Source organism: Macrosteles quadrilineatus, unplaced genomic scaffold, assembly GCF_028750875.1.
Source record: "Macrosteles quadrilineatus isolate MER2022 unplaced genomic scaffold, UCM_ALF_1.0 Scaffold_1__1_contigs__length_201487025, whole genome shotgun sequence".
Classification (NCBI taxonomy): Eukaryota; Metazoa; Arthropoda; class Insecta; order Hemiptera; family Cicadellidae; genus Macrosteles; species Macrosteles quadrilineatus.
Genome location: NW_026542594.1, coordinates 54675595 through 54700860, shown reverse-complemented (window position 1 = coordinate 54700860; position 25266 = coordinate 54675595). Strand labels below are relative to the sequence as shown.

The following is a 25266-nucleotide window of genomic DNA, read 5'->3' as shown; positions in this document are numbered from 1 at the left end:
ATTGGAAATACTTTCGCCTGACCAAAAAAACTACCGATTTAAAACTAGCGAATATATTATCTATTCGTTGGCTATAAAACTAACTGAGTAGAAGTTATTTCCAGCTCTTTTTAAAAACTAATGAATAAAATAGAAGTTAGCCGAAAAAACTAACTAATAGCGCTATTCGTTAGAATTTCTATTCGTTATTCCCAAGTATGTGAATGAAGTACGTAGTTCTTATGGGGTTTGAAGTCACGAAGTGACATTGGCTGCTAGTTTTTATTCCATGTTTTAATAACTAAGCAATTCTCTAGCTCCTAATCTAAGAAAATAAGCCAGCAGTTTCGTGTTGTAACACTTCGGCCCGAAATCCTCAGTTGTATCCTGGAGTCCTACTCTCTACCTGTTCACTTCGTACTGCTACACTTCACTCTTCGTCCCAAAAAATATTTGACAGGCCTACACTAACTATTTAGGAGGATAGTAAAAAACTAACAAAAGGCATTTGATTTAAAATTGACTCACCACAAACTGCGTTCCACAAGGCTTCGACAAAGATATTTTTCAACTAAACATTAACTAATTACCACATAAGGTTAGGGTGCGTTAGGCTAGGTTAGGTTAGGTGTGAGTTAGACCTCACTCTTAGGAATAACGTTAAAATTTGCAACGTCTTCCCTCGTAAACAAAGGGGTTGGTGGAGGTGTATTCCACAGATTCCGAAAGGGTAACGGTTGACCGACATTTCATCACAGGGTGATTACAAAGTCTACAGGTCTGAGGTCATGGGCCACTTATCACCTAGGTAACTGCGTTCCTCAACACTTCTCAATTTTTCGTCATTAGCTTACTTAATCAATTGTAAATGCGAGTGGCACGAAGTGTTACTGTTTTCTAAGAAATTTGAATTTGGCCCAAATGTTACCGGGCCGAAGTGTTACTACACCAGCAGCAGTGTACCTATTTCAGTGCCTCTCCCAAGAGTGAATGCCAGTCCATGTCCCTCCACATCTTTGTCAGTGTAGATTACAACATAAGCACAAGAGTAATCTGGGTCCTTGTGCTGGAACAGGAATTTTATTAACAATAATTTGAACAAATATTTAGATTTTGTGTTAAAAAAATATAATTTAACATAATAATATAGAGTCCTTCAGTTATTATGATTGTGTGTTTATTTTACTAGATTGATGTTGTAATGAGTGAGGCATTAAAATTTTTTTTAGGCTCACTTTAGATTAAATAAATACCCCCGCCACAGCTAACCTACAGACTAAGCGAAATTCCATTTACCTGACTTGGATTTTCACTAAAATATCCCCTTAAAAATGTCACATTTATGTCCTATAGCAGAGTAACCCTCCTTCGTACAGGGTTGGCGTATAAGTATAAAATGTTATTGCAGCATACATTGTGTTCTGCGTTTGCAATGGGGGAGGACACGGTTTGAGAAAATTTGGTTCTTTAAATTTACGGTATGCTATAGTATATAAACACAACTACCATAGTCATAATGTTCTACCACTGCACCTAAACAATATAAAAAGTAAATCACCAAACACCCATACAATATCACAAATTATTTATTAAATTAATAACATAAAAATAACAGTAAAAATCCTGTAAAAAAAGTTTTTTGTTGGTGCTTAGTTTAAATTAGCTGTTGTCATAAATGTAAAAAAAATAGTTCTGCTCCCTGTTGGTAGCCTTGTAACATTTTAATCATACTTCATACTAATATTATAAATGTGAAAGTTTGTGTATTTGTTTGTTTGTTTGAAGTTCAATCACGCAATAACTACTGGACGGATTCGGCTGAAATTTGGCAAGATGATAGCTCACATTCCCGATTAACATATAGGCATATTCTTATCTCAAAAATCCTTTCGGGCTCCGCTCCAGTGGCTCTGTAATTTGTATCTGCGTAGATTGTAAAATAAAATTACATAAATATTGTAGATAATTGTATCTGCTAAATGTCAGATTGATTTGGAAGTAGCAGCTCATATAGAATTATCACAAATCCAAGAATTTTTTGTAAACAATCGATTAATGCTAAATTCACAAAAAAACTAATTTTATTTCTTTCAGCACTAAGCAGAACAAAAATAAGTGTAGCCCTCATATTTTTATTGACAACAACACAATAAATCAAATTGATTGTACAAAATTTTTAGGCATCCATATTGATGAATGTCTTAGGTGGGATCATCATGTAGAAAGCATTGTGCGTAAGGTAAATTCTGGAATCTATGCCTTGAAAAGAATGTTTTATTTAAGTGACCTAGCAACATTAAAAATAGTTTTTCATTCCCATATCCAATCACATATATCTTATGCAATAGTAGTGTATGGAGGCACTTCCCAGAAAAATTTAGATAAGATACTTGTTTTACAGAAAAAGGCAATAAGAATAATGTTAAATCTAGATTATAATGAGTCTGTAAAGCAACAATTTGTCAATTTGAAAATATTAACTGTGTTTAGTTTGTACGTACTCGAATGTATCGTGCATGTAAAAAATAACCAGGAAAAATTTAAAACACATTGTGAAACCCATCAATACAACACTAGAAACAAAAATAATATAGTTCTACCGAAACACAACTTAGAAATGTATAAACATAAGCCCTCATATGCCGGTGTAAAGTTTTTAAAGATAATACCAAATGAAATAAAAGATATTAAGGATAAAAAAAAGTTTAGACAAAAACTTAAAGAATTTTTGATAGAAAAACCCATCTACTCAATAGATGAACTGTTTATGAATGTATACAGCTATAGATAGTTTTATTTTCTGTATTTTTTGTTTAGGTTAAGTATTTGTACATAGTAATTATAAGCTTTGACACTATTTATTGTACGTTTTGTACATAATATAAATAAAGATAATTTGAATTTGAATTTGAATTTAGTGAGCAGGGCCGATTTACCAAATAGGCACGGTAGGCACGTGCCTAGGGCGCGAGGCAATTGGCTTTTTTAGGGGGGCGCCAAAAATTGGAAAATTAAATAAAATTGTGGCAGTATTTGCATGCGATCACGGTAAACTGATAATTCCTCGCGGCTTGTAGAAATTGTAACCGTCTCCCGCGATTACGGCCAGATGTTAATTATTTCCTGTGATTGAGTATACATCATCATCGTCCGTCTCCCACGATCACGGCCAAATTCTGACTATTTCTGGTGGACGTGTGGACATAATTATCGTCTTCCTTGATCGCGGCAATATATGAACACATCTCGCAGTTGAGAGGAGATTATCACCGTCTACCGCGAATGAGGAAAAATTCTAATCTTTTCTCGGGGTCGTGTGGACATTATCATTGTCTTGCAAGATCACAGTAAGATTCTGATAACCCCTCACAGCTGTGAAGACATCATCATTGCCTCCCGCGGTCGTGTGGAATAGTAATCCTCTTCCGCCATTGTGGCAAATGGTAATCATCTCATGTCGTTTGGAGATCATCATCATTTTCCGCTGATGAAGAAAAATTCTGATCTTTCCTGTGGTCGAGTGGACATTATCATCGTCTTACGCGATTGCGGTACAATTCTGATCATCCCTCGCAGCTGTGTAGACATAATTATTGTAACTCCCGCGATCCTGTAGACATCGTAATTGTTTCCCATGGTCGTGTAGACAAAGACATCATAATCGTCTCCCGTTGTCGGGAAGACATCATAATCGTCTCCCGCGGTCGTGAAGACATCGTAATTGTCTACCGCGATTACGGCAAAATGTCAATAAAATCCCGCAGTCATGTGGAGATCTGTATCGTCTCCAGCAAAATTCTGACTGTTTCCCGTGGTTATGTGGACATTATCATCATATTCTGTGATTGCGGCATTATTCTGATCATCCTTCGCGGCTCTCTAGATCTCATTATTGTATTGCGCTATCGCGGTAAAATCATGTTCATATCTCGCGGTCGTTTAGACATTATCATCGTCTCACGCGATCGCGGCAAAGTTCTGATCATCCCTCGCGGCCTTATGGGGACATATTATTGTCTCCCGCGGTCATGGAAACGTCACTGTTGTCATGCGCAATCGGTAAATTGAAAAATTTCAGGTAGATATACAAAATTCACGCATAATTCCCGGATTTCCCGGTCGGTGGTCACACTGTTATATATATTGCAAAATGGCGCTACTATTGTTGTGCCTAGGGCGCTGACATAGTCAAAAACGGGCCTGGTAGTGAGTAAATGGAGAACTAATAGAGAGCGAGGGAAAGTAAATTTAGAGCGAAGGAAAATCAGCTGATCGATTTTCCGTCGCTCTAAATTAGAGCTTAGGAAACAACTACGGTACTTTCATTGATGTCAGCTGTTATCGAAAATAGGCAAAAAAATAAGCATGAAAAATGAGTTTGAAATTTCCAAAAATTAACATGGGCCTTATGAATTGCATTGATGGTGACAAAATAACAACGAAATATAAACAGAAAATCAAAACAAATTGAAGAAATTCCAATCACATGTTTTATTTACATTTACATATTTTTGGTCGAGTTTTCTACCACTGGATGACCTCTAGTGTTAATTTTAATGAGTACTTCGGTTTGCTGCTACAGGAAAAATAAATACCCCCGCCGCAGCAAACCTGCAGACTAAGCGAATTTCCATTTGACTGATTGGATTTACACTGAAATGTCTACTTAAAAATATAACATTTATTCTTGATTTAAATAGAATTAGTTTAACAAGTACTTAGGTTTGCTGCATCAGGGAGGGTAAAACTGTTTTTTTTTTTGTAAAATGTGAATTGTTAGTAAGAAATAAAAACATTTTCCAAATTTGATCAAAATATGTTCACAAACAAGCAAACTACGACAGTTTACTTATTCTCCATAAGAATAACATGGGAATTTTTAATTTACAATTTTTTTGAATTTTCTCCGTAACCATTAGGCGCATAATAACGCTTAAATATACTAAATTATTATTTTTTTTTTGAAGCTCTACAACATGGTTTGGAAAGAAATTGCTAAATTTTATGTTTTTTGGGTCAAAAATGGGAAAAACCTATTTTTACCCCATAAAACCCCTTGTAAACCCCCGTTCCCATAGTCCGATCATGCTGGATCGCGAACTCGTTCGAATAAACGTACGTTTACACGTTTGTACCAAATTTCATCAAAATCGGATCATTTTTGCTCGAGTTATCGTGCTGACGGACACATATATATATAAATATATATATATATATGAATTTGAACGGATGGTGTTTTTGGCCTCTAGGGACCTCAAAACGAAAAAAAAAATCGGTCCCGCGTCCAGTTCTTACCATGAGTACTACGGTAATAGCTTATTCCCTATATGCCTATGGGAAATTCGCTAATAAAAAGTGTTTTACAAATACAAATGCTAATAGTTTAAAATTAAGTTTGAACAAAATATATCCATAAACAAGCAAACTAAAACGTTTTACAAAATCTCTCCATAAAAAAATATAAATTTAAAATTTACTATTTTTGAATTTTCTTTGTAACTAATAACCGTACAAAAACACTTTGACATATTAAATTATTTGTTTATTTAAGCTCTTTTAAATTGTCTAGAGAGAAATTGGGAAATTTCGTGTTTTGAAGGTCAAAAGGAGAAAACCAATTTTTACCCTTAAAACCTCCCGTAAACTCATTCATGTTTATCCCGCCTTAGGCCTGGCGCACACAGGCGATTTTGAGTCCAGCAACAGTTATCCGATTAATAATCTATCTATATATTAATAGGCAAGCATGTTTCTTTAAAACCTTTTTTCTCAGCTCGTGTGCATCGCAGGGAAAATCGACGCATACTGTTGGAAAGATATTTGCCTGTAGATGTGCAGAATCCCTTTATAAATCAAAATAGGCTAAAAAAAAGCACAAAAAACGAATTTGAAAACTTCAAAAAATTAACATGGACCAACTGGGTTGCCATGATGGTGACGAAATAACAACAAAATGTAAACAGAAAACCAAAACAAATGGAAGAAATCCCAATCACATGTTTTATTTACAGTGTGGGGAGAAAATAGAGAAGTCTGTACATTAATTATTTTTGGTCGAGTTTCGACCACAGGACGACCACTAGTTATAATAATTTGAGGTTGGCAACACTGAGCCAATGAGTAGGCAGCAGCTACAGATTGCTCTGAATTTAAATTAATATTTAACCATTTAATTTTACGTTAGCGTGGTAAATTCTGGTTTAATTTTTTAGAGACTAGTATCAATATAAAAGTCGGTTAAGTTGTTTTTGTCCGTGATAATTATCTGAGCCTTGTTTAGTCGTCAACGTGGTCGTAACGCCGTATATAGCTCCGGTACGTGCGTGCACGTGTTCCGTGTTTCGTGTTCAGTGTTAGTGTTGTGACTACACAAGTGTAGGGACAGTTTATATGGGTGATAGGAAGATCAACGACTTCTTCAACACGTGACACCTAGATCTACCAAATTAATGTCAACGTGCATCCTCATCACCTGACGTGACAATTTCCCTGGCCGGCGAGACCATGGAGATAGAGATGGTATAGTCGTGGACTGGGTATCTAAAATCTCTGAACCAGGAAAAGGAGACCTACCTGCCTCGGCTATTGTGGGGTAACCCGCCCGGTGTCGTCCCGTTTGCGAACAGTCCGATTTGCGAACAAATTTTTGAATGTGGGGTGTGGTACCTGCGGAGGTTGTGTCCTGTTTGTGAACAGCCTGCCCTGACGTCTTCAACAATTAATTTCGCTTTGCCTGAGATTGTGAATGAAAAGATAGAGAGTTTACTAGAGCTGAGATAAAACTCGGTCCCGGGTCCAGGTCTTAAAAATGAGAAGTTCAAGGTATTTACATAATGTACCTGAACCAGAGTTTAAGATATTACCAAGTTAAAAATTAACAAATTTTTGAATAGAATGGAGAACAATACAAAACACTAGCAGGGATCGATAAATTATAAGTCATTTTCACTGTGATCTCATTTACTAAAACTATTGAGAATTAAAATACTTTATATGTAGTACTTATTCACAATAATTGTGAAGTAATTATTACTCCTAACTCCATGAACAAATTACTTTGAATACACTTTATTTTCAAAGTTTACTGACCAAGCCCAAGGATAAATTCTGTTATAATATACAGGGTGTTTTTTTAAAAACTTGCATCTTTATTTATGTAAAAACCGCAATAGATAGAAATATGCAGTTTGCGGGAATCATCTACTGACGTAGGGGGACCAATTGTTTTGAATTCAACGTTACATTCACATTCCCCCCCTTTCCCCCCTGCCCCCAACTTAATTTTTTTAAATAGCAAGGTACCCCTTGTGACATATCAAATAAAAGAGCATGAAAAAAGAAAATGTTTGATGAAAAAAAATTGAAAATCGGTTCATAAATTTGTGAGATATTCCCCCCCTCACCCCCCGGAACTTAATTTTTTTTAATAGCAAAGTACTCCTTGTGACATATCAAATGAAAGAGCATGAAAAAAAAAATTTTTTGTGAAAAAAAAATTAAAATCGGCTCATGAATTTGTGAGATAATCACCCCCCTTTTCCCCTACCCATAACTTGTTTTTTAATAGCAAGGTACCCGCCCTTGTGACATATCAAATGAAAAATAAATTTCACCAAACATTTTCTTTTTTCATGCTCTTTCTTTTGATATGTCACAAGGGGTACTTTGCTATTAAAAAAAATTAAGTTCCGGGGGGGTGAGGGGGGGAATATCTCACAAATTTATGAACCGATTTTCAATTTTTTTTCATCAAACATTTTCTTTTTTCATGCTCTTTTATTTGATATGTCACAAGGGGTACCTTGCTATTTAAAAAAATTAAGTTGGGGGCAGGGGGGTAAAGGGGGGGAATGTGAATGTAACGTTGAATTCAAAACAATTGGTCCCCCTACGTCAATAGATGATTCCCGCAAACTGCATATTTCTATCTATTGCGGTTTTTACATAAATAAAGATGCAAGTTTTTAAAAAAACACCCTGTATAGAAATCTTACCATAGCATCAGAGCCGTGTGCCTCTAGAGATGTTGGGAATCTAATGTCCCTGGCATGAACAGATCTGATCATCATGGGTGAGGTCACTGACCTCCTTCTGTAGCTGTAAACATACAAAATTGTTACAGAAGTGAAACCAGCAAACAGATTTTGTCCGGCCCACAAAGCCCTATTAAAAAGATAGCCTATGTGATATTATTTTTATTTATTGTATATACCTATTATCAGTCAAAATCCGTTATGTGCCCACAACTATTTTTTCCAATTAGCCTAAGCTTCTATAACTTATTGAAACCTTTTATAGGTAATAAATGATGAAAAATACAAGATTTAGAAAAAAATGTGTGTTTTTAATCACACAATAAAACTTGGTAAATCACTAAATTTTGGTATTAATTTAGATTCTTTATAACTAATTCAGAAAAAATTCTGATACGAATTTATTAAATGACTTACCCTTATGAAAAAGTTTATATATGGCCATATACAATTTTTTTTATCTGGTTATATTTGGTTTTGGACCAAATATAACCAGATATGATCATATATGGAATCCCCCATATATGGAAATTTTTAAATAAAAAAATATAAATAAATAAAAAAATTACAATTTAACATATTTTAACATGAAATAGTATAAACTATGCATTAAAACCATAATTAAAAATTTTTAATTCGAAAATGTCAAAACAAAATTTTAAATAAGCCGACTGGGATTTGAACCCGGGACTCCAGCGTGGGAGTTTGCCCCTTTAACCACTACACCACAACCGCTTCATATCATATATCTTAACAACACCCATTACGAATAACAGAAGCTGTATTTGGTCTCGTAAAATAAGATTTTCTTAGACATTTTATGTCATTTGAAGAATGTTATTATTAATATAGCCTAACTACGGGACATTGATATTTGCGGCTGTTTGATAGGCAAATATAATATTCTCTTTATTTAGGCCTACTACACTTGCAATTTTAAAATTATACGTCAGTTTTAAAGTTTGTTGCGTTATAGTAAAATTGTACAATAGATGTATGTACAGGATTTTGTCATCTGGGTTAAAATCTGGATACTTTATTACTTTACTACTAATTACTTTAAATGAGAAATGCCTATTTTATCTGCCCCCCTACTGTACCACATTTCAACTCAATCAGTTCAGTAGTTTGTGCTTGCGAGAGCAACAAGAAAATACACAAACTCACAAACTTTAAGATGTATAATATTATATATATTATAAGAAGTGTTTAGGAGTCCAGTTACAAAATCCAAATGTGGCAACAATTCCTTATAATAATTCCAGTTATTGTCAAAAACTCATTTATACATGAGCATAAATGGAAAATTATTATTCCGTATATGAGTAATTTAATTCCATACCTGGGAGTCATATATGGCCATATATAGACCATGATTCTATATATGGAGGATATTTATGGCCATATATGGGCAATAATTTCATATATAGAAAATATGTATGGCCATATATGGACAATCATTTCATATATAGAAAACATGTATGGCCATATATGGCCAATAATTCCATATATAGACTACATATATGACCATATATGGACACCACCATATATGGATACAACCACATCTGGCCATATCTGCTTCCATATATGGCCATATTAAACCATATATGGCTTTATAAAAACATATATGGAATTTTGATATAGCCATATATGGCCAGAAATTACTTTTTTATAGGGGTAAAATGTGTATCAATAATGCACTCACTTAAAATTACTCTTATTCAGGCATTTTTGGTATGTTTTATAACTTTAATAGGGATATCATCTATATATTAATTTGAAACTGTTTTTCTTTGTCACAGCTATTTTGAGAGAACGGCTGGGCGTAGAAACTCGGTAGAGGTGTCTAAAGAAAGGTCTTGGTCTGTAGATGAGCCATCAAAAGAGAAACATGGTGAATTCCCTTGGAGCTCTGCCCCAGTGGCCTGCTTTGTTTATTTGTTTATTTGTTTATACGGTAAACACCATTTTTACAGACAATAATCATGAGATTCAAGTTAAGATAAATATTTATAAGTATATATAAGCCAGATACAGATTCATCCTGCTAAGTAAACATGCATAACATTTTTAGAAAAATAACGATACCAGTAACCAAATCTAGATAACAATTGATAAATATTTTAATATAACAGTAACGAGCAAAAATATGAATATATTTGACAGACAAGACAGAAAAAAAAACCCATAACAATAATATAATAACGGTGACGTAAACTCAGTGAAAAAAATTTTAACATTGCAATAAATATTTGTGAAAGTATAACAAACAAGGCAGCAAAATACAGACCACATAACAATAACAGCTTAAACTAGGATATTTTTAATAGCTTTTAGTTTGCAGGTGAACATATCAACTTGTTGGCATGCTTGATTTCCAAGTCTGTGGAGCCGTGGAATTGTACTATGGAAGGCGTAGTTTGTAGAAAAAGAAGCTTTGTTGAAGAGTTGAATATGCCTGAAGTGTCGAGGAACGTGGAAATTAATTAGGCGAAGTATTTCTGGTGCATCAACTTCGCCGTTCAACAACTTCCAGAGGAAAGACAGGTCTGCAGATTGTCTACGGTCGCTCAGTCGAGGAAGGCACATGTCGATGCGAATATCTTCGATCGGCACTGTATAGAATTCATGGCCCAACTTGACGCCAATGGAGCGAAGAAAGCGGTTCTGAATTTTTTCTACTCTTGATATGTGGTTGATTTGATGTGGATTCCATATCAAGCGTCTGTTTCTATACGCTTTTCATTTTAGTTCCGAAAATATTGTAGCAGACAGCTGACGTGCGTATTTGTAAACGGATTGGGTTAACCTCGCACCGATGACTGATGTGTTTTATTACGTTTATCGTTGTTTTAGTGTTAAAAATCAAAAGTAGAGATATACGTGGTGCATTATAAGAAGATTTAAGTGATTTTGAAGGGCTGGTTGATGATCCTGAAGAAGTAGGTAGTGATATTGATGTAAATTATCAGCCAGATTCCTAGCTATGGTTAGGCTATGCATTCTTAGCTAAACGCTATGTACCGAAATCTGTTTTTTGCCCATAACTTATTTATTTGCAAACCTACTTCCTTATAAGTTATTATCATATTTTTGGAATCCTCATAAAATTCTGAACAAAGTGGCTATTTTAAAATATTTGTAGACCTATAAATTATAACAATTTATTGAGCGCAAACATACATTTTTTTCATTTATTTTATAATTTTTGAGAAATGTTAACCCCACAAAAATTTTTTAACATCTATACTTATTTAATACACAAGCAGATTTTTTGTAACAATTACTCCTCCGAAACTACTAAACCAATTGACATGTTTTTGGTGTCATTGGAAAGAGCGTAATGTGAAGTTGTGCAGGAAACTTTCTTTTTAAGGAAATAATTAGAGAGTGAGGCCCTGGGGCCCTTTAAAGTTTCGTATTTATCCATAAGATTAACATGGGAAACAAAATTTGTTATGGAACTCCAGCTGTTGTCAGAAATAAAGAGTGAAATATTTATTGATGGTATCCTTGGTAACAAAGAACAAACCCACAAAATTTTAAAATGTAAACAAGCAGAACTAACTGTCAAACTAATTGTTATTTCACAATTCCACACAGCTGGTTCAAACATATTAAATACTGCATGATTATTAGAACAGGAACAGTAGGGATCATAAACATTAATAAAATATGTCACTCGCCCGAATCATTTTTGTCTATGCCCGAATGTAAACATTTAACATTGATTAAATTGATCTGTCGAACTATGTTAATGTCATTAGTATGGAATTCTTTCAGTTACATCATTTGTTGATCGAGTTTGTTTCAATATTTTTGAACTGCTGTAATAATATTTTACAGGAAATAATTGTTAGATAAATTCATGGATATAAGTAATAATTCAGATTCTTCAATCTTTGCTGTTATTAAAATTATGTATCCGCAGGAAACCTTCAGACTAAGCGAATTTCCATTTACCTGGCTTAATTAATACAAAGATATTCCCTGAAAATGGTAATTTTTTCCCTATTTAAATAACATTAAGTTAATTTTAATATGAGTACTTAGGTTTGCTGCTACAGGGAGGTAGGTGTGTTTTTGTTGAAATGTCGATAGCTAAGTATGATTGTAATTGGTTTGCAAATCCTGTAATACTTTACAATTGCTCGAATTCGAGCAACATGTACCTACACTAGTTTTTTTTATAATGTTTTATATGTTACATTGAAGCCTATAATTTTCCAAACAAAATGATATATATAAAACAGTATACTTTACATTGTTTTTAAGTTTCTAAGATACATTTTAATAAAACCCTGCGATTGCGCAATAAATGGGCAAACATTAAGACCAAAACTAGAGACACTGCTGACCAGATCCAGCTTTAGTCGTTGTGCTTTTGGTGGTGCCTCTAAAGGGCCACACAACCAGTGGGAGTAGGTGCCAACTGCCAAGCAATATTATCTCGTCAATTTAAGTTTTTCTTTTTGTCTAGAGTATTTATCACTGTATCATTTTCATTTTCAAATATTTTATCCTTGTTATTAATTTATAAAATCTTTATCAATTGTTGTTACTCTTTGTTGTTGTTTTTGTATAGTTCTTAATGATTATTTCTTTCAATTAATTGTGTTCTTTGTTATTGATTATGAATATTGATTGATCATCTTCTTAAATATTAATTATCTTGTTAAACCCACTTGTAAAATGGTGTTTGCCGTTAATAAAATGAATTGAATTGAATGAATTGAATGAACTTGGAGGGTTAAATTATTTCTTTTGGAGTTAACTTATATCTATTGTATGGGTTGGTTTCTGCCTTTTTTACCACTTCTTGGAGATTGTAGGTAGGTGATATTCGTTGGCATATTGCATCTGTAGACGAAACTTGGGTTGGTGTAATTAGAATGGAAAAGGGCGAGAAATCCTGGACAATTTGATATAGGCTAAAAATAAAACTGAATTAACACTGTTCTACATTTCTTGAGCTATCATTTAAATAACCGATTTGCAAACAATGGAAACATTGTGCCGATTTTAAATTCAAAGATTTAAAATCCGCGCCAGGCAATGGACAAGTCAGTCCAACATGACGTAACGCGGAGGAATACTACACTCGAACCGTGTCGCGTGCAAACGTCTTGTCGTCACTCGTGGCTCAGTAATCGCGTAGTCAACATGTGAAGTCGCGTTTTGTCGCTGGTGTAGGACGAATTTATTAATATCTTAATTCGTAGCTCGGAAATTGGCGTTCGGGCCGAAATTGTACGTGCATCAAACGATCGCAATTGTCAAAATTTCGCCGAATTGCATTTGGGGGTGTGTTTTATTAGTATTAAGTCGAGACAGTTGAGATGCCGGATTGATTGTTCGCGTTCGTGATGAAAATTCGTACATGCATCATATCGATAGCAAATGTCAGTTTCTAGCAAATAGCGGGTCGTCGTGAAGGTATTTTCAATTGAATCATTAAACGCCAGCTCGAAAAAAACAAGAATTAATAAGTCCTACACCAGAAAAAACCGTGTCGTGATGTTCCGCTCGGTCAGACAAAAAGTCACAAATTACCACGAGTCAATTTTTAAATGTTCGGTACGCGTGAATCTTCGTCGGAATGAATGTGTATGTGTCGACATGTGTACGTAAGTAAATGTTTGTGTTATTTGTGTTTTAGTATTAAAATAGTCTTGCCAATCTGCCATTTTTTCACATGTTCCACTAGCTTTACAAGTCAGAAATCATGTCATAGCTGGTCTGAAAATTTCATGTTTCATTTGGTATACCTTGAGCACATGGTCGCAATGCAGGATGAAAAGTGTTTAATTGAATTTTATCACGTTATGCAAAGAATTTAAGTTACATTAGTAATTATAGTCAATTGAAAATTATTTATTAAATTAAATTGAAATGGTCTATTATTTTTAAGAACAATGATTGTCTGTGATATTATTATTTTGTGTTCTATGCAAAGGTCAAATTCTATCATCATCAGTATTATTATTTATAACGTTTTGTATCTCATATAAGGTAATAATTTTGAATAGAGTGTTACATTTTTAAATAGTGAGAGTTTGATTGTGTAACGTAAATGGGGGTAACAGAGTGCTCGGTCGAAGGCTAGGGTTGACAAAAGGTCATGAGGATAGACTCCCATTAAATTCATAAACATTAAATACTTAATAAAAATTATCAATTAATCGACTCAGTAGTCGATTGGCCCCGTTGCATTGATCAGCAAGGAGTGATGTAGATCACAAACTACATAATAGTCCCTGTTTGATTAAATTGTAAACTGGCCAGTTTGATATATACGAACATCCTTGGGGAGTCTGGTGGCCTAAACTAAATAAATAAAATCGTCAAGGCTAGGTTTTCCCGAGACTCTGCAGTGTTAAAATGTGGCAAACCACCAAACAACTACAATCAATTATCTCACTCTCTCTTTCAAATATAAATGAATTGTGCATAAAGTTTATTACATTGTTTATATTCAATATTTGTATCACAGCTCGTAATTCTGATTCATTATACAGTATTTTTACAAATCATCATCTTATCATTATCCTGTGTTTTATATTATATTATTAATATTATACTGGTAAATTCAAGAGTATTGGTTTAACTGAAGAAGTATACAAAGTATACACAATGAGTGTTGATGATCACATTTTTTAATATCAAGTTGGTGAATTCATGAATAATCGGCTTAACCGAAATCCAGTGTATACAAACATCTTGAAGTCATACTTTGATAAATAGTTTCTGAACAAACAGTTTCATAAATATTTTCAATCAATATTTTAATATGTTATTATTTGCAGTATTACAGTTTTACAAAGAAAACAATTCACATCAAAATCTTTCATCTGAACTGACATTTCAATTCATAGAGTGTTCAAATAAACACATCCATTAGTTTTAAGAAGTGTTAGAATTAAGCTGAAGAAGGTGTGAAGGAGGACAACATATCAGACCTCTCACGGTCCATAAATCGGACTTCTGGGATGTTTAATTACAGGGCTCACACTTAACATCTTTAACTCCACTGCACAGCTCTGTGATTGTAATGTCCTCAGTAGTTCAATTAAAATTAAATTAAATTCATTAAAACCCCACCAGGGGGCAACTTTTTGTTATACTCACACCTGTATGAAATAGGTACCTAAATTGTATTACATAAAGGTGTGAGGTGATTTTGCTTGATGGAATGATCAATTAAGTAAAGAGTATATTTTGAATATAAGTGAAGAATTTCTTTTTTCTTTACAAAAATTTCTTTTTTTCTTTACAACATAGAAAAAGTCATAGAACACAACCAAATAGAAGAAATAGAAATAATGTTTTTTTTTCATTTATAATCGTTATCATAGACAACCTAATGCGGCTATGAGAGGGAAAGATTTGTAGAAAACACGGGTACAGTTTCTTAACTGGGCTATGCTAATATCAATTGAAACTATCGAATTGAAAATATTGATTAATAACTGATATTTTCAAATATTTATATTATAAAATTAAACTATCATAACCTAACGTAACCAACCAAACTTGCTGATGGTGAAAAAATCGCATGAAGGTTTACTAAACGATTCGATAGTTTCAATCGATTATTAGCATAGCCCAGTTAAGAAACTGTACCCGAAAACACCAAAAAACAAGATCAGCTTTTTGAAAAAAGATAAGATACAAAAGATTTTGATTTTTATTATATCTAACTGTTGTGTAGATTGTGAGTATTTCCATAATCTTTGAGTCGCCTGTAATGCTTCGCAATTGCTCGAATTCGAGCAACAGGTACACTAGTCATGTTAAACTGAATTGTTATATTATGTAGATTCTATCCTATTCTAAATTTTCAGGACTTACATGTGTATGAAGAAGTATTTAGTTTGATAGTGCTTCGCAAATCACCACAATATTCAATATGGACAATATGGTTATGTTTAAGTAAGAGCTGTCAGGTAGTCAGCTGATAAAAAGGGTAAGAAGAGATGTAAACTGTGAGAGAGGAGACCTTGCCGTCAGACCGTCACCGCCCTTTTTTCGTCTGTCTAGAAACGGGACAGCGGAATTTGAAATCGGAACGACGCTTCCCCCACTACTGCGCGGTGGGACACACGGGAGGGACTAAGGCTAACATATCTTGTAGTGTCAGCGTTCGCCGCTAGAACCGCTAAGTTGAAAAAATTAAATTTTTTTACTTTTAGTTATAAAATTAACTTTTTAATTATAAAATATTGTTTTAAAATTATAAAATAATTTTTTTATTTTAAAAATAAAACTATCATAACATAACCTAACCAACCAGACTTGCTGATAATATAAAAACTGTATAAGATAAAAATCTAATAATTGATTTATTATAATTTTTAATTAATTATTAAATTAATTTTAAAATTTAGTATTATAAAATTAAACTGTCATAACCTAACCTAACCAACCAAACTTGCTGACATGAAAAATTTGTTGACAAAAAGTTAGTGCTGCTAGCGGGATTCGAACCCGGGACTTCCTGAACACCGATCCGAAACGCTACCAACTATGCCACGAACGCCGCTGAAATCACATTGTTTCGTTACGGTAATCGTGTCGCCTCAAGAGAAGACATTAGCCACTAGAGATATGACGTCACTACACCTTTAGCCTTAGTCCCTTCCGTGTGCCCATTCCCACTACTGCGCTGTGCCGAACGCTTCCGAATCTTACCGAGCAGTGCCGAACTTAAACGTCAAATTCAATGCTGTCTGTCGCGTGGTCGCGGTACAATCGTTTATTGGCTTGTCTTGTCAACAATGAGAATGTATGCCAGTTTTGTGATAAGAGTTTTGTTAATCGGTGGGTTTTGTCTCGACACCTTCGTGAAATACACGAATTCATTGAGGGGGAAAAGTATAAGTATAAGTAAAAAATAAGTACTCATACTGTGAGTAGGGTCTACTTATTTAGGCTACCTACGATACAAAACCAATGATAGATTTTAAGGTACAATAAAAGAACGTGTTAAATGGTTGGCACTGTAAACAAAAAAACTATCACAACAGTTACAAACCGAAAAATAGAAACAAATAGGAAAATAGAAATAAATATGAAGAATAGGGTAATTTTTTTAACATATTTTAGTGAAATTATAATCAGGTAAATGGAAATTCACTAAGTCTATAAATTTGCTTCGGCAGGGGGATTATATTGCTGTTTACACAAAAAAAATAAAAAAAAATAACCTCATAAAACTCAGGATAATGGCTTGGTAATGATTATAGAATCTTAATTATTTCCTATATCCATGAATGATTTCTTTTACAACGAACTATTCCCTGTAAAATATAATTACAGCATTTCACAAATATTAGAACAGACTCAGTATAATAGATCATAAACATAAACAAATGGAGTAACTTATGAAATTACATTAACATATGGTTTGACAGCTCCATTTAAGTAATGTTAAATAATGTTTACATTCGGGCTAGTGACATCATTATTTTAAATTTATAATCCTTACCCTCTCTTTTCTAATATGTGTGCAGTATTAATATGTTTGAACCAGCTGTGTGGAATTGTGAAATCAAAACTAATTTTACAGTTAGTTCGGAATGGGCACACGGGAGGGACTAAGGCTGAAGGTGTAGTGACGTCATATCTCTAGTGGCTAATGTCACAGATAATATAACCCGATTACCGTAACTAAACAATGTGTATTCAGTGGCGTCCGTGGCATAGGTAGTAGTGTTTCGATTTGATGTTCAAGAGGTCCCGGGTTCGAATTCCGCTGGTAGCACTAACTTTTTGTCAACAAATTTTTCATATCAGCAAGTTTGGTTGGTTAGGTTAGGTTATGACAGTTAAATTTTATATTACTAAATTTTAAAATTAATTTTATAATTAATTAAAAATTATAAGGCATCATTAATTAGATTTTTATCTTATACAGTTTTTATATTATCAGCAAGTCTGGTTGGTTAGGTTATGTTATGACAGTTTTATTTTAAAAATTAAAAATTTATTTTAATTAATTTAATTAAATAAATTTTAATTTAATTTTAAAACAATATTTTATAATTAAAAAGTTAATTTTATAACTAAAAATAAAAAAAATATAATTTTTCCAACTTGGCGGTTCTAGCGGCGAACGCTGACACTACAAGATATGTTAGCCTTAGTCCCTCCCGTGTGCCCCACTTTGTAGATTTGTTCTTTGTTACCATGGATACAATCAATCAATATTTACTTGTAAATCTCTCACCTCAAATTTTTGAAAGCCCACTGGGCAGAGCCCTAGGACTATATCGAAGCGGGAATAGTTCTATATGTATCCTCGGAACTGTAGCTTCATGTGTGTGCAATTTGAGCCCAGTCGGTTCAGTAGTTTTTAAGATTATTGAGTAGCAGACAAACACACACCATCTCATTAGTATAGGTATAGATAATACATTTTAATAATTTTTCCCCCAATTTTTATTTAATTTATATAAATGTCATCATATTTACTTATCGTTTAATTTCAAACAGATTGTAAACTAGGGTTGCTTTCAGAGAGGTGAAAGCCAGTTGAGCGGAACAAACGTGATTTGATATTTGCATAAGTAACTAAATGTAAAAAAGTCAATAGATGTACTAATGCTGGTTTTATTGTTTAAGATTATAATAATTCAGATTTGTTTTTACTACATCTTGTTATTCAGATACCTCTTCCAAAAGTACATTATGGTAGTTTTGACCAGGAAAATATTATCAGTTTATTTGTGGTGCAACACAAATAAACAACTCGCTCAATTACCTATAACCTACACTTTACCTTCCTAATCTAACCTTACTTCAAAACACTTAATGTAGTCACGAATACTCATAAACCCCGACCTACCTTCCCCACATGCCTAAATTAGATCAGTGTTCAATCTGCGTTTTATAAATAAGTGTAATAACTTACTGCACCGTCGATGTAATTCAACATAATATAACCTGTGATGTATTATCGGATTAAATATCGATTTCGATTCGGTTCAATATATCGCTTATTAAATCCTGATCGCTAACATTGGCTGTTTCTAATCAGCTGGCAACACAAATAGGTTCATGGTTTAAAAATGTTTAAAAGGAAAGTCTAGAAAGTTCAGAAATACCTTATGATTCTCTTGTTTACATTTTTCTTGTAAACAAAAAACTGTCATATGGCTACTTTAGTCCCATAAGCCTAATGTTAAAATTTGGAAATTTTAAGTTCGTTTTAAATTGCATTAGCATTATCTAATTGAAATTTGTTTGTTTATTAACCATCTCACTATTAGTCTAAGTAATCTTGTTAAGTTTAGCTGAAATGTGTTCTGCCGTTATTGCGTGATGTTGCTTTATTTGTTGCATTGAAGTTGATCCCAAAGAGCTACGCTCGCTTCGCTCGCTCCGCTCAATAAAACTTTGCAAAAAATATATTTAATAATTTGTAATCATTAGGTAATAATCAACCATCAATTATAAATTAAATGAAATAGTAACAGCTGACACATTCTTATTTTCTAAGTTAATGTTCTTGTACTTCACATTTTTTACTTGCCTTGAATTATCATAATTTGAGTATTTACTTGTACTTCCAAAAAGCCTTTCCAAGGAAGTATATACCCTCAGAAACCTATAAATTTGGTGTGAATAACCACCACCAAATACTTGCCTAAAGAGTAAATACTTTTTTTTCAACTAGTTATCAGTAACCCATGCTTGTTTAAATTTACTTGTTGATAAATGCATGTAACACATTCAGTATATAGTGTAATACACTTATTTAAATTATGTATGACTAGTGATTTCCGCAAAATAATGCTTGGGTTGAAGATGGAACCTATGTGATATTCCTTCGTTCAAGCTATTTGTTAATGAAAATACATCCACAAGTCTCAATAATGCAAAACCTTCACATTTTACATGTTTAAATAGACTTAAGGCCTTAGACCTTCAATAATATATATATATATTTATCATATATAGCCTATAATATATATATACTTATACTGTATATATACTTGTACTTTATAATGTTTACTTTAAAATGGAGTACATACTTGCAAGTATACCCTCATATCCGATAGATCAGTGAGTATACCATCTCATTTAGGAAGTATTTACTTGCAAGTAAAAAGTCGCTTTTATTCATAAGAGATTACTTGAACGATGAATACTTGCAAGTATTTACTCGCAAGTAAATACTTGCTGTACTTGTATTCACTCGGCCCAGTGGTATGCTAGTGAAATCTTTTACTGAAATAAAAGTTTTTGAACTTGAACACACACATTGACATCCCAGATATTTTCACAGAGATACTGGTACCATTGAGGGTTAGGTTTATACTCAATGCTGGTACCTACAAACATAAACGTAGACCCGTGCTGAGTAACTTGTGACACTGACAAACAAACAAAATAAACAAGTACTAAGTAGGCCTATAGAAAATTCACAATAAGATATTTCTCATTTAAAACAGCCAAATTTTTATGTTCATTTTGTTGTTACAGTTTCCAAGATGAAGAAAATATGTTGTAAATAAATGTAAATATTATTTGTGTGTGTGAGTGTGTATCAATATATGTGTTAAATTGTTACATTTTAAGAAAAATTTATTTTGAAAATTTTAACACACGAGGTATGTTACTAGTTTTAAAATGTTCACAGCTGAAAATAGGCCTACCTGTAAGCTATAATTTAGAACGACATGGAATTAAACTTTTTTTTCTATACTTTTGTTATTTAAACAGTGTAAACAACAATTAATAATAGTTAGGATTTTTATGTAATTCATCTTTATTTGGACTTATATAGCTTTTTGTAATTTTTAATAATTATTCTAGAAATAATTTTTAATTAACATATTTAGACTTATATTTAACATTAAACGGCTACTGTACTTTGTTCCCGCGTAATTTAAAACAGGCTCGGTGATGACAAAAACCCGCGATCAGATGTTCAGTTCGGATTTCAATTCCGCTGTCCCGTTTCTAGACAGACGAAGGTGGGCGGTGACAGCCTGACGGCAAGGTCTCGTCAATAGAACTAGGCAGCCTCGTGCTCCACGAACCCTTGTCTCTCATAACACCACCCACCAGCGCGCCTTCCCCACCACCGCGCCGAAGTGCCAAACCACAAACCACAGGCCAAACGCTTCTGCTCCTGCTGCTGCTTATACTGATTCTTGTATTATTTGTTTTAAAAAAATCCAGCAAATTTAGTTATAGTATGTAAGAAGCATAATTGATTTATTTTAATTGTTTGTAGTGGTAACATTGTTTCTTTTTTCATTTCCCTCACAAAGTTTGATTTTATTCATAACTAGCTGTGTGCCGTTCTACGCACGGGGATCTTATAGTAGTCAGTTGAAACCATCTTATATTAAGATTAAGAACAGCAGTTAGTTTGCATATTTGCAGATATGCTGGCAAAACTATTATATATAAACCTTCGCAAATACAGTATCTGACAGTTCATGCCAAAATAAATGCTTCGCAATTAAATGTCACCCGGATCGTTATGGTCCATATATGTCCAATGATTAAACTAAAAAATGTTTTATAGATCTATAAAGCGTAGCCCTAAAGTAGGCCTATAATTGAAAGTTACTTTCCACATCGGTTAACTTAAACGTATTTAAAGTACTACCTCAACCTCACCATTTAACACTTTATTCCGGTTGACATTTTCAGTATCAAAGGTGCTCTTGTCCATTCCGTGAAACACTGAGAAATAAGGACATTAATGCGTTACCAACAGACATACACACAACAATCCAAAAAAGGCCACGAACTATTGATACATAAACAATAACATTGTATAAACACATTGTAACATTGTATAATTGTGCTAACATTGTATAAAGGCGTAAACAATTCATGATGGTTTGCCCAACAAATGTTTTACTCAAATAGGTTATCATTTTCTTAGCATACCGGGTAAGCTAAGATTTGGAATCCAGACAGAAAAAGCAAAACTTATACAGAGTTAAGACATCACTTAAATTGAATACGGACGGCTCTAATAAATAAGGTGCAACACCAACGATAACTAATTTGTAAACTACAGTGATGTACCTACGTAAAAATGATTCTAGCAGCTACCAACGTTTCTAAGGAAAAGAACCAGTACCTACGTAAGAACCTACCTAAGAACTATAGTACATCCGACCAATTAAATACATTAATATCTAGTCCCGAGGTTATTGATCTCTTGCTTTTGGATTTTCTCGTAAAAAGTTATAGCGTAAACTTATCGGTGTCAGTTTGAAAAAAACCTTACCCAAACAACTTTTTGTTATTTAATAGATTACGCATTCTCTAAACAATGATTAGTATATATATTAACATTAGAAGGAAATGTGACGAAAATCACACAATGTTGGGGTTTTGGTCATTTGTAATTATATTTCTTAAGTAGGTAGGCCATGTATTCTATGGAAAAGTACCGGTATCAAGGATTGTCGTCAAAAAGGTTGTTATGAATAAATATGTAGGCTTACGTACACAAGATATGAGCTATGGGCCTATTGGCTGTATGGTCCAGCGATTGCATCACACGGTAAGTAGAAACAGAAAGTGACACATTGGAAAAGCGAGTTTAGCACTTCCTCTGTTAAACCTCTGTTACAATCACCCACTGCAGTTGTGATTTTTTACTTAACACTTTACACAACCGCCATTGAAGCGCCGTCAATGAGTGGAAACCTTTTTTGTAAGCTATTGGCGACGATCATTTCAGTGTCCAGCCCTGTACAACACTGATTCAAGGTCTTCTTTCTGGTTGTCAAAACTCAAGAAACATTTTATACTCAAAGAATTTTTGGTTCCGATTTGGACGATGTCTAGTTATTTAATTTCATTTACGGTTACACTATTAGACTATATTATTGCACTTGCGATTAATTAAATCCGTTATGTAAGAAAAACGTTTTTAATCTCACTTGGTTGGGATTTGCTTTCAAAACGTGATTCGAAATGGTTGCGGTATTTGTAAACAACATTTGTAAACATATCATTGACAGCTAGAAAAAATAATCTTGATCCGAACAGCTGTTCGTTATTTCATAGACGATTATGTGATAAAAATTGAACGAAAATTTTACAAAAATCGCACAAAACTGCATTTTTGAACGTCCGTAATTTTATTTACTAAGTAGTGAGGCTATATTTAAATCACTAAAGACACTCTCGCCAATCCAGTGAATACATTAAAATGACTTGGATCTTGATAGGTAGTCTGGTTTTCACGGAGAAGATTGCGTAAAATGCCATCTTGAGTGTTACAGACAAAGGGAAAGACAGACAGATAGACAGACAGACAGACAGACAGACAGACAGACAGACAGAAATAGAGATAAGACTCGTTTCTGCTTCTTTAATGTATAAAACGTAAAAATAACCTAAAAGTATATAATTCTGAGCAAAGTACAGACAAAACTCCAATTTTATTTATATAGATTCTGTATCTCATGGCAGGCAAATCTCGTAGACATTGTAAGTACAAAATATTATTATCCATTATAATCTAGGAAAGTTAAATATGAAATTAAAATTTGTTTTAAAAATACTATTGAACATGGATATGGGAAAATAATATTCACTGTTGGTTAACCTCAAATTCTAAAATATGTTAAATTAGGTTATAAGTATGTGTTAACTTGCAAAAATCACATTGTACGAAAGAAAATGGTAATTGAAATTTATATTTAGAATAGTTATATTAGTAATATTTATGCATTTGTATATTTTTTTTACAGACGAGTTCCTGTATTAAAATAGAGCTCTACGGAAGGTCATCATAAAGTACGACTGTTTCAATTAAATAATTATTTAGGACTGAGATACAGAGGTATAATTTAACTAAATGAAAAGTATATATTTGTTATGATTTCATTTATTTTATTAATAAAATGTCAGTGGTGTACATGGAAATGAAATGGCTTCTTTATAGCTTAGGCTAAATCCTATTGCAGTTATATAGTTCTGTAGTATAAATTATTACATTTATACTTGTTTATTGGACCTTACGAGTATAAATATATGCGCTACTCTGCTATACAGAACAACAAAATATAACAAAACATCATGAAATCACTATAGCCTACTTTTAAAGTTATAACCAAGTTTAACTTTTGCTAGCCTAGAGTGAAATATTACATTACAGCCTAATTAATAAATGAGCATGAATATATAGCAAGATAATTTCATAAACATGTCTAAATTTAACTTGAATTACCTTATCAAAGAAGAGCTAACATATGAGCTCTTATCAAGAGGACAAGCCATTACTGTATCAACAATGATGTTCAGAGTTTAAGGAGGCAATTAAGGTTATAGTCCAGTCAAGGAATGAGGTGTAGAGTGCGTGAGCAGGTAACTAAGCGATTCCTTCAGAAACTTGTTCAGGGGGCTTAGGGTGTTAACATACCAAAAGTCCTGACTCCTAGGTGGTGAGCCAGGGGGTGGAGGGGGGAAAAAGGGGGGGGAAAAGGTACGCATTTTGGGTTTTTTGATTATATCTCGAAAACTATCAACTTTTTGTATACTATAGTAAATTATAAAATTGAAGAAGATTAAATTTTCTACAAGAAAAGTATATAATGTGTTTATTTTGGTTCAACAGATTACGAGTTATAACTTATTTAATTGATATCTTATTAAAATCTCCTTCCATTAGAAATATATGTAAATTATTATGCGAAATGGGGCGAATCCTATCCGCCCAAAGGAAATATAAATGATATTCTGGAAATCTTGACAAAATTTCCAGTAATTTGACACTTTAATCATTAAAATTGATCCAAAATTAAGGCGAGGGCGAGGTAACAAAATGTCGAGTTTTGGTGATTTTTTATTGGAAATATAAAAAAAACCTTAAATCATCCCATTTTTAAACGCTCACCCTCGCTTTAATTTTTGAAATAATTTCATGATTAAAGTGTCAAATTACTTGAAATTTTGTCAAGATTTCCAGAATATCAGTTATATTTCCTTTGGGTGGATAGGATTTGCCCCATTTCGCATACTAATTTACATGTATTTCTTATGGAAGGAGTATTTTAATAAGATATCAATTAAATAAGTTATAACTCGTAATCTGTTGAACCAAAATAAACACATTATATACTTTTCTTGTAGAAAATTTAATCTTCTTCAATTTTATAATTTACTATAGTATACAAAAAGTTGATAGTTTTCGAGATATAATCAAAAAACCCAAAATGCGTACCTTTTTCCCCCCCTTTTTCCCCCCTCCACCCCCTGGCTCACCACCTAG

The 25266-nt window shown here is 33.2% G+C and overlaps 1 protein-coding gene across 2 annotated transcripts in view; it reads right to left on the bottom strand.

The window, feature by feature from the left end:
* LOC128983109 (mitochondrial enolase superfamily member 1-like) overlaps positions 1-25266 on the bottom strand; it is a 148463-nt gene that overhangs the window by 109208 nt on the left and 13989 nt on the right. Inside the window, exons 1-3 of one of the 2 annotated variants that reach the window (XM_054402272.1) lie at positions 15864-16026; positions 7974-8076; positions 943-1045 (exon numbers count right to left, since the gene is read on the bottom strand). In XM_054402272.1, the coding sequence (XP_054258247.1) occupies positions 943-1045; positions 7974-8048 (178 nt within the window). In that variant the 5' untranslated portion in view covers positions 8049-8076; positions 15864-16026. Of the gene's footprint in view, positions 1-942; positions 1046-7973; positions 8077-15863; positions 16027-25266 lie in introns of those variants that run through there. The other variant, XM_054402271.1, reaches the window with a different exon arrangement.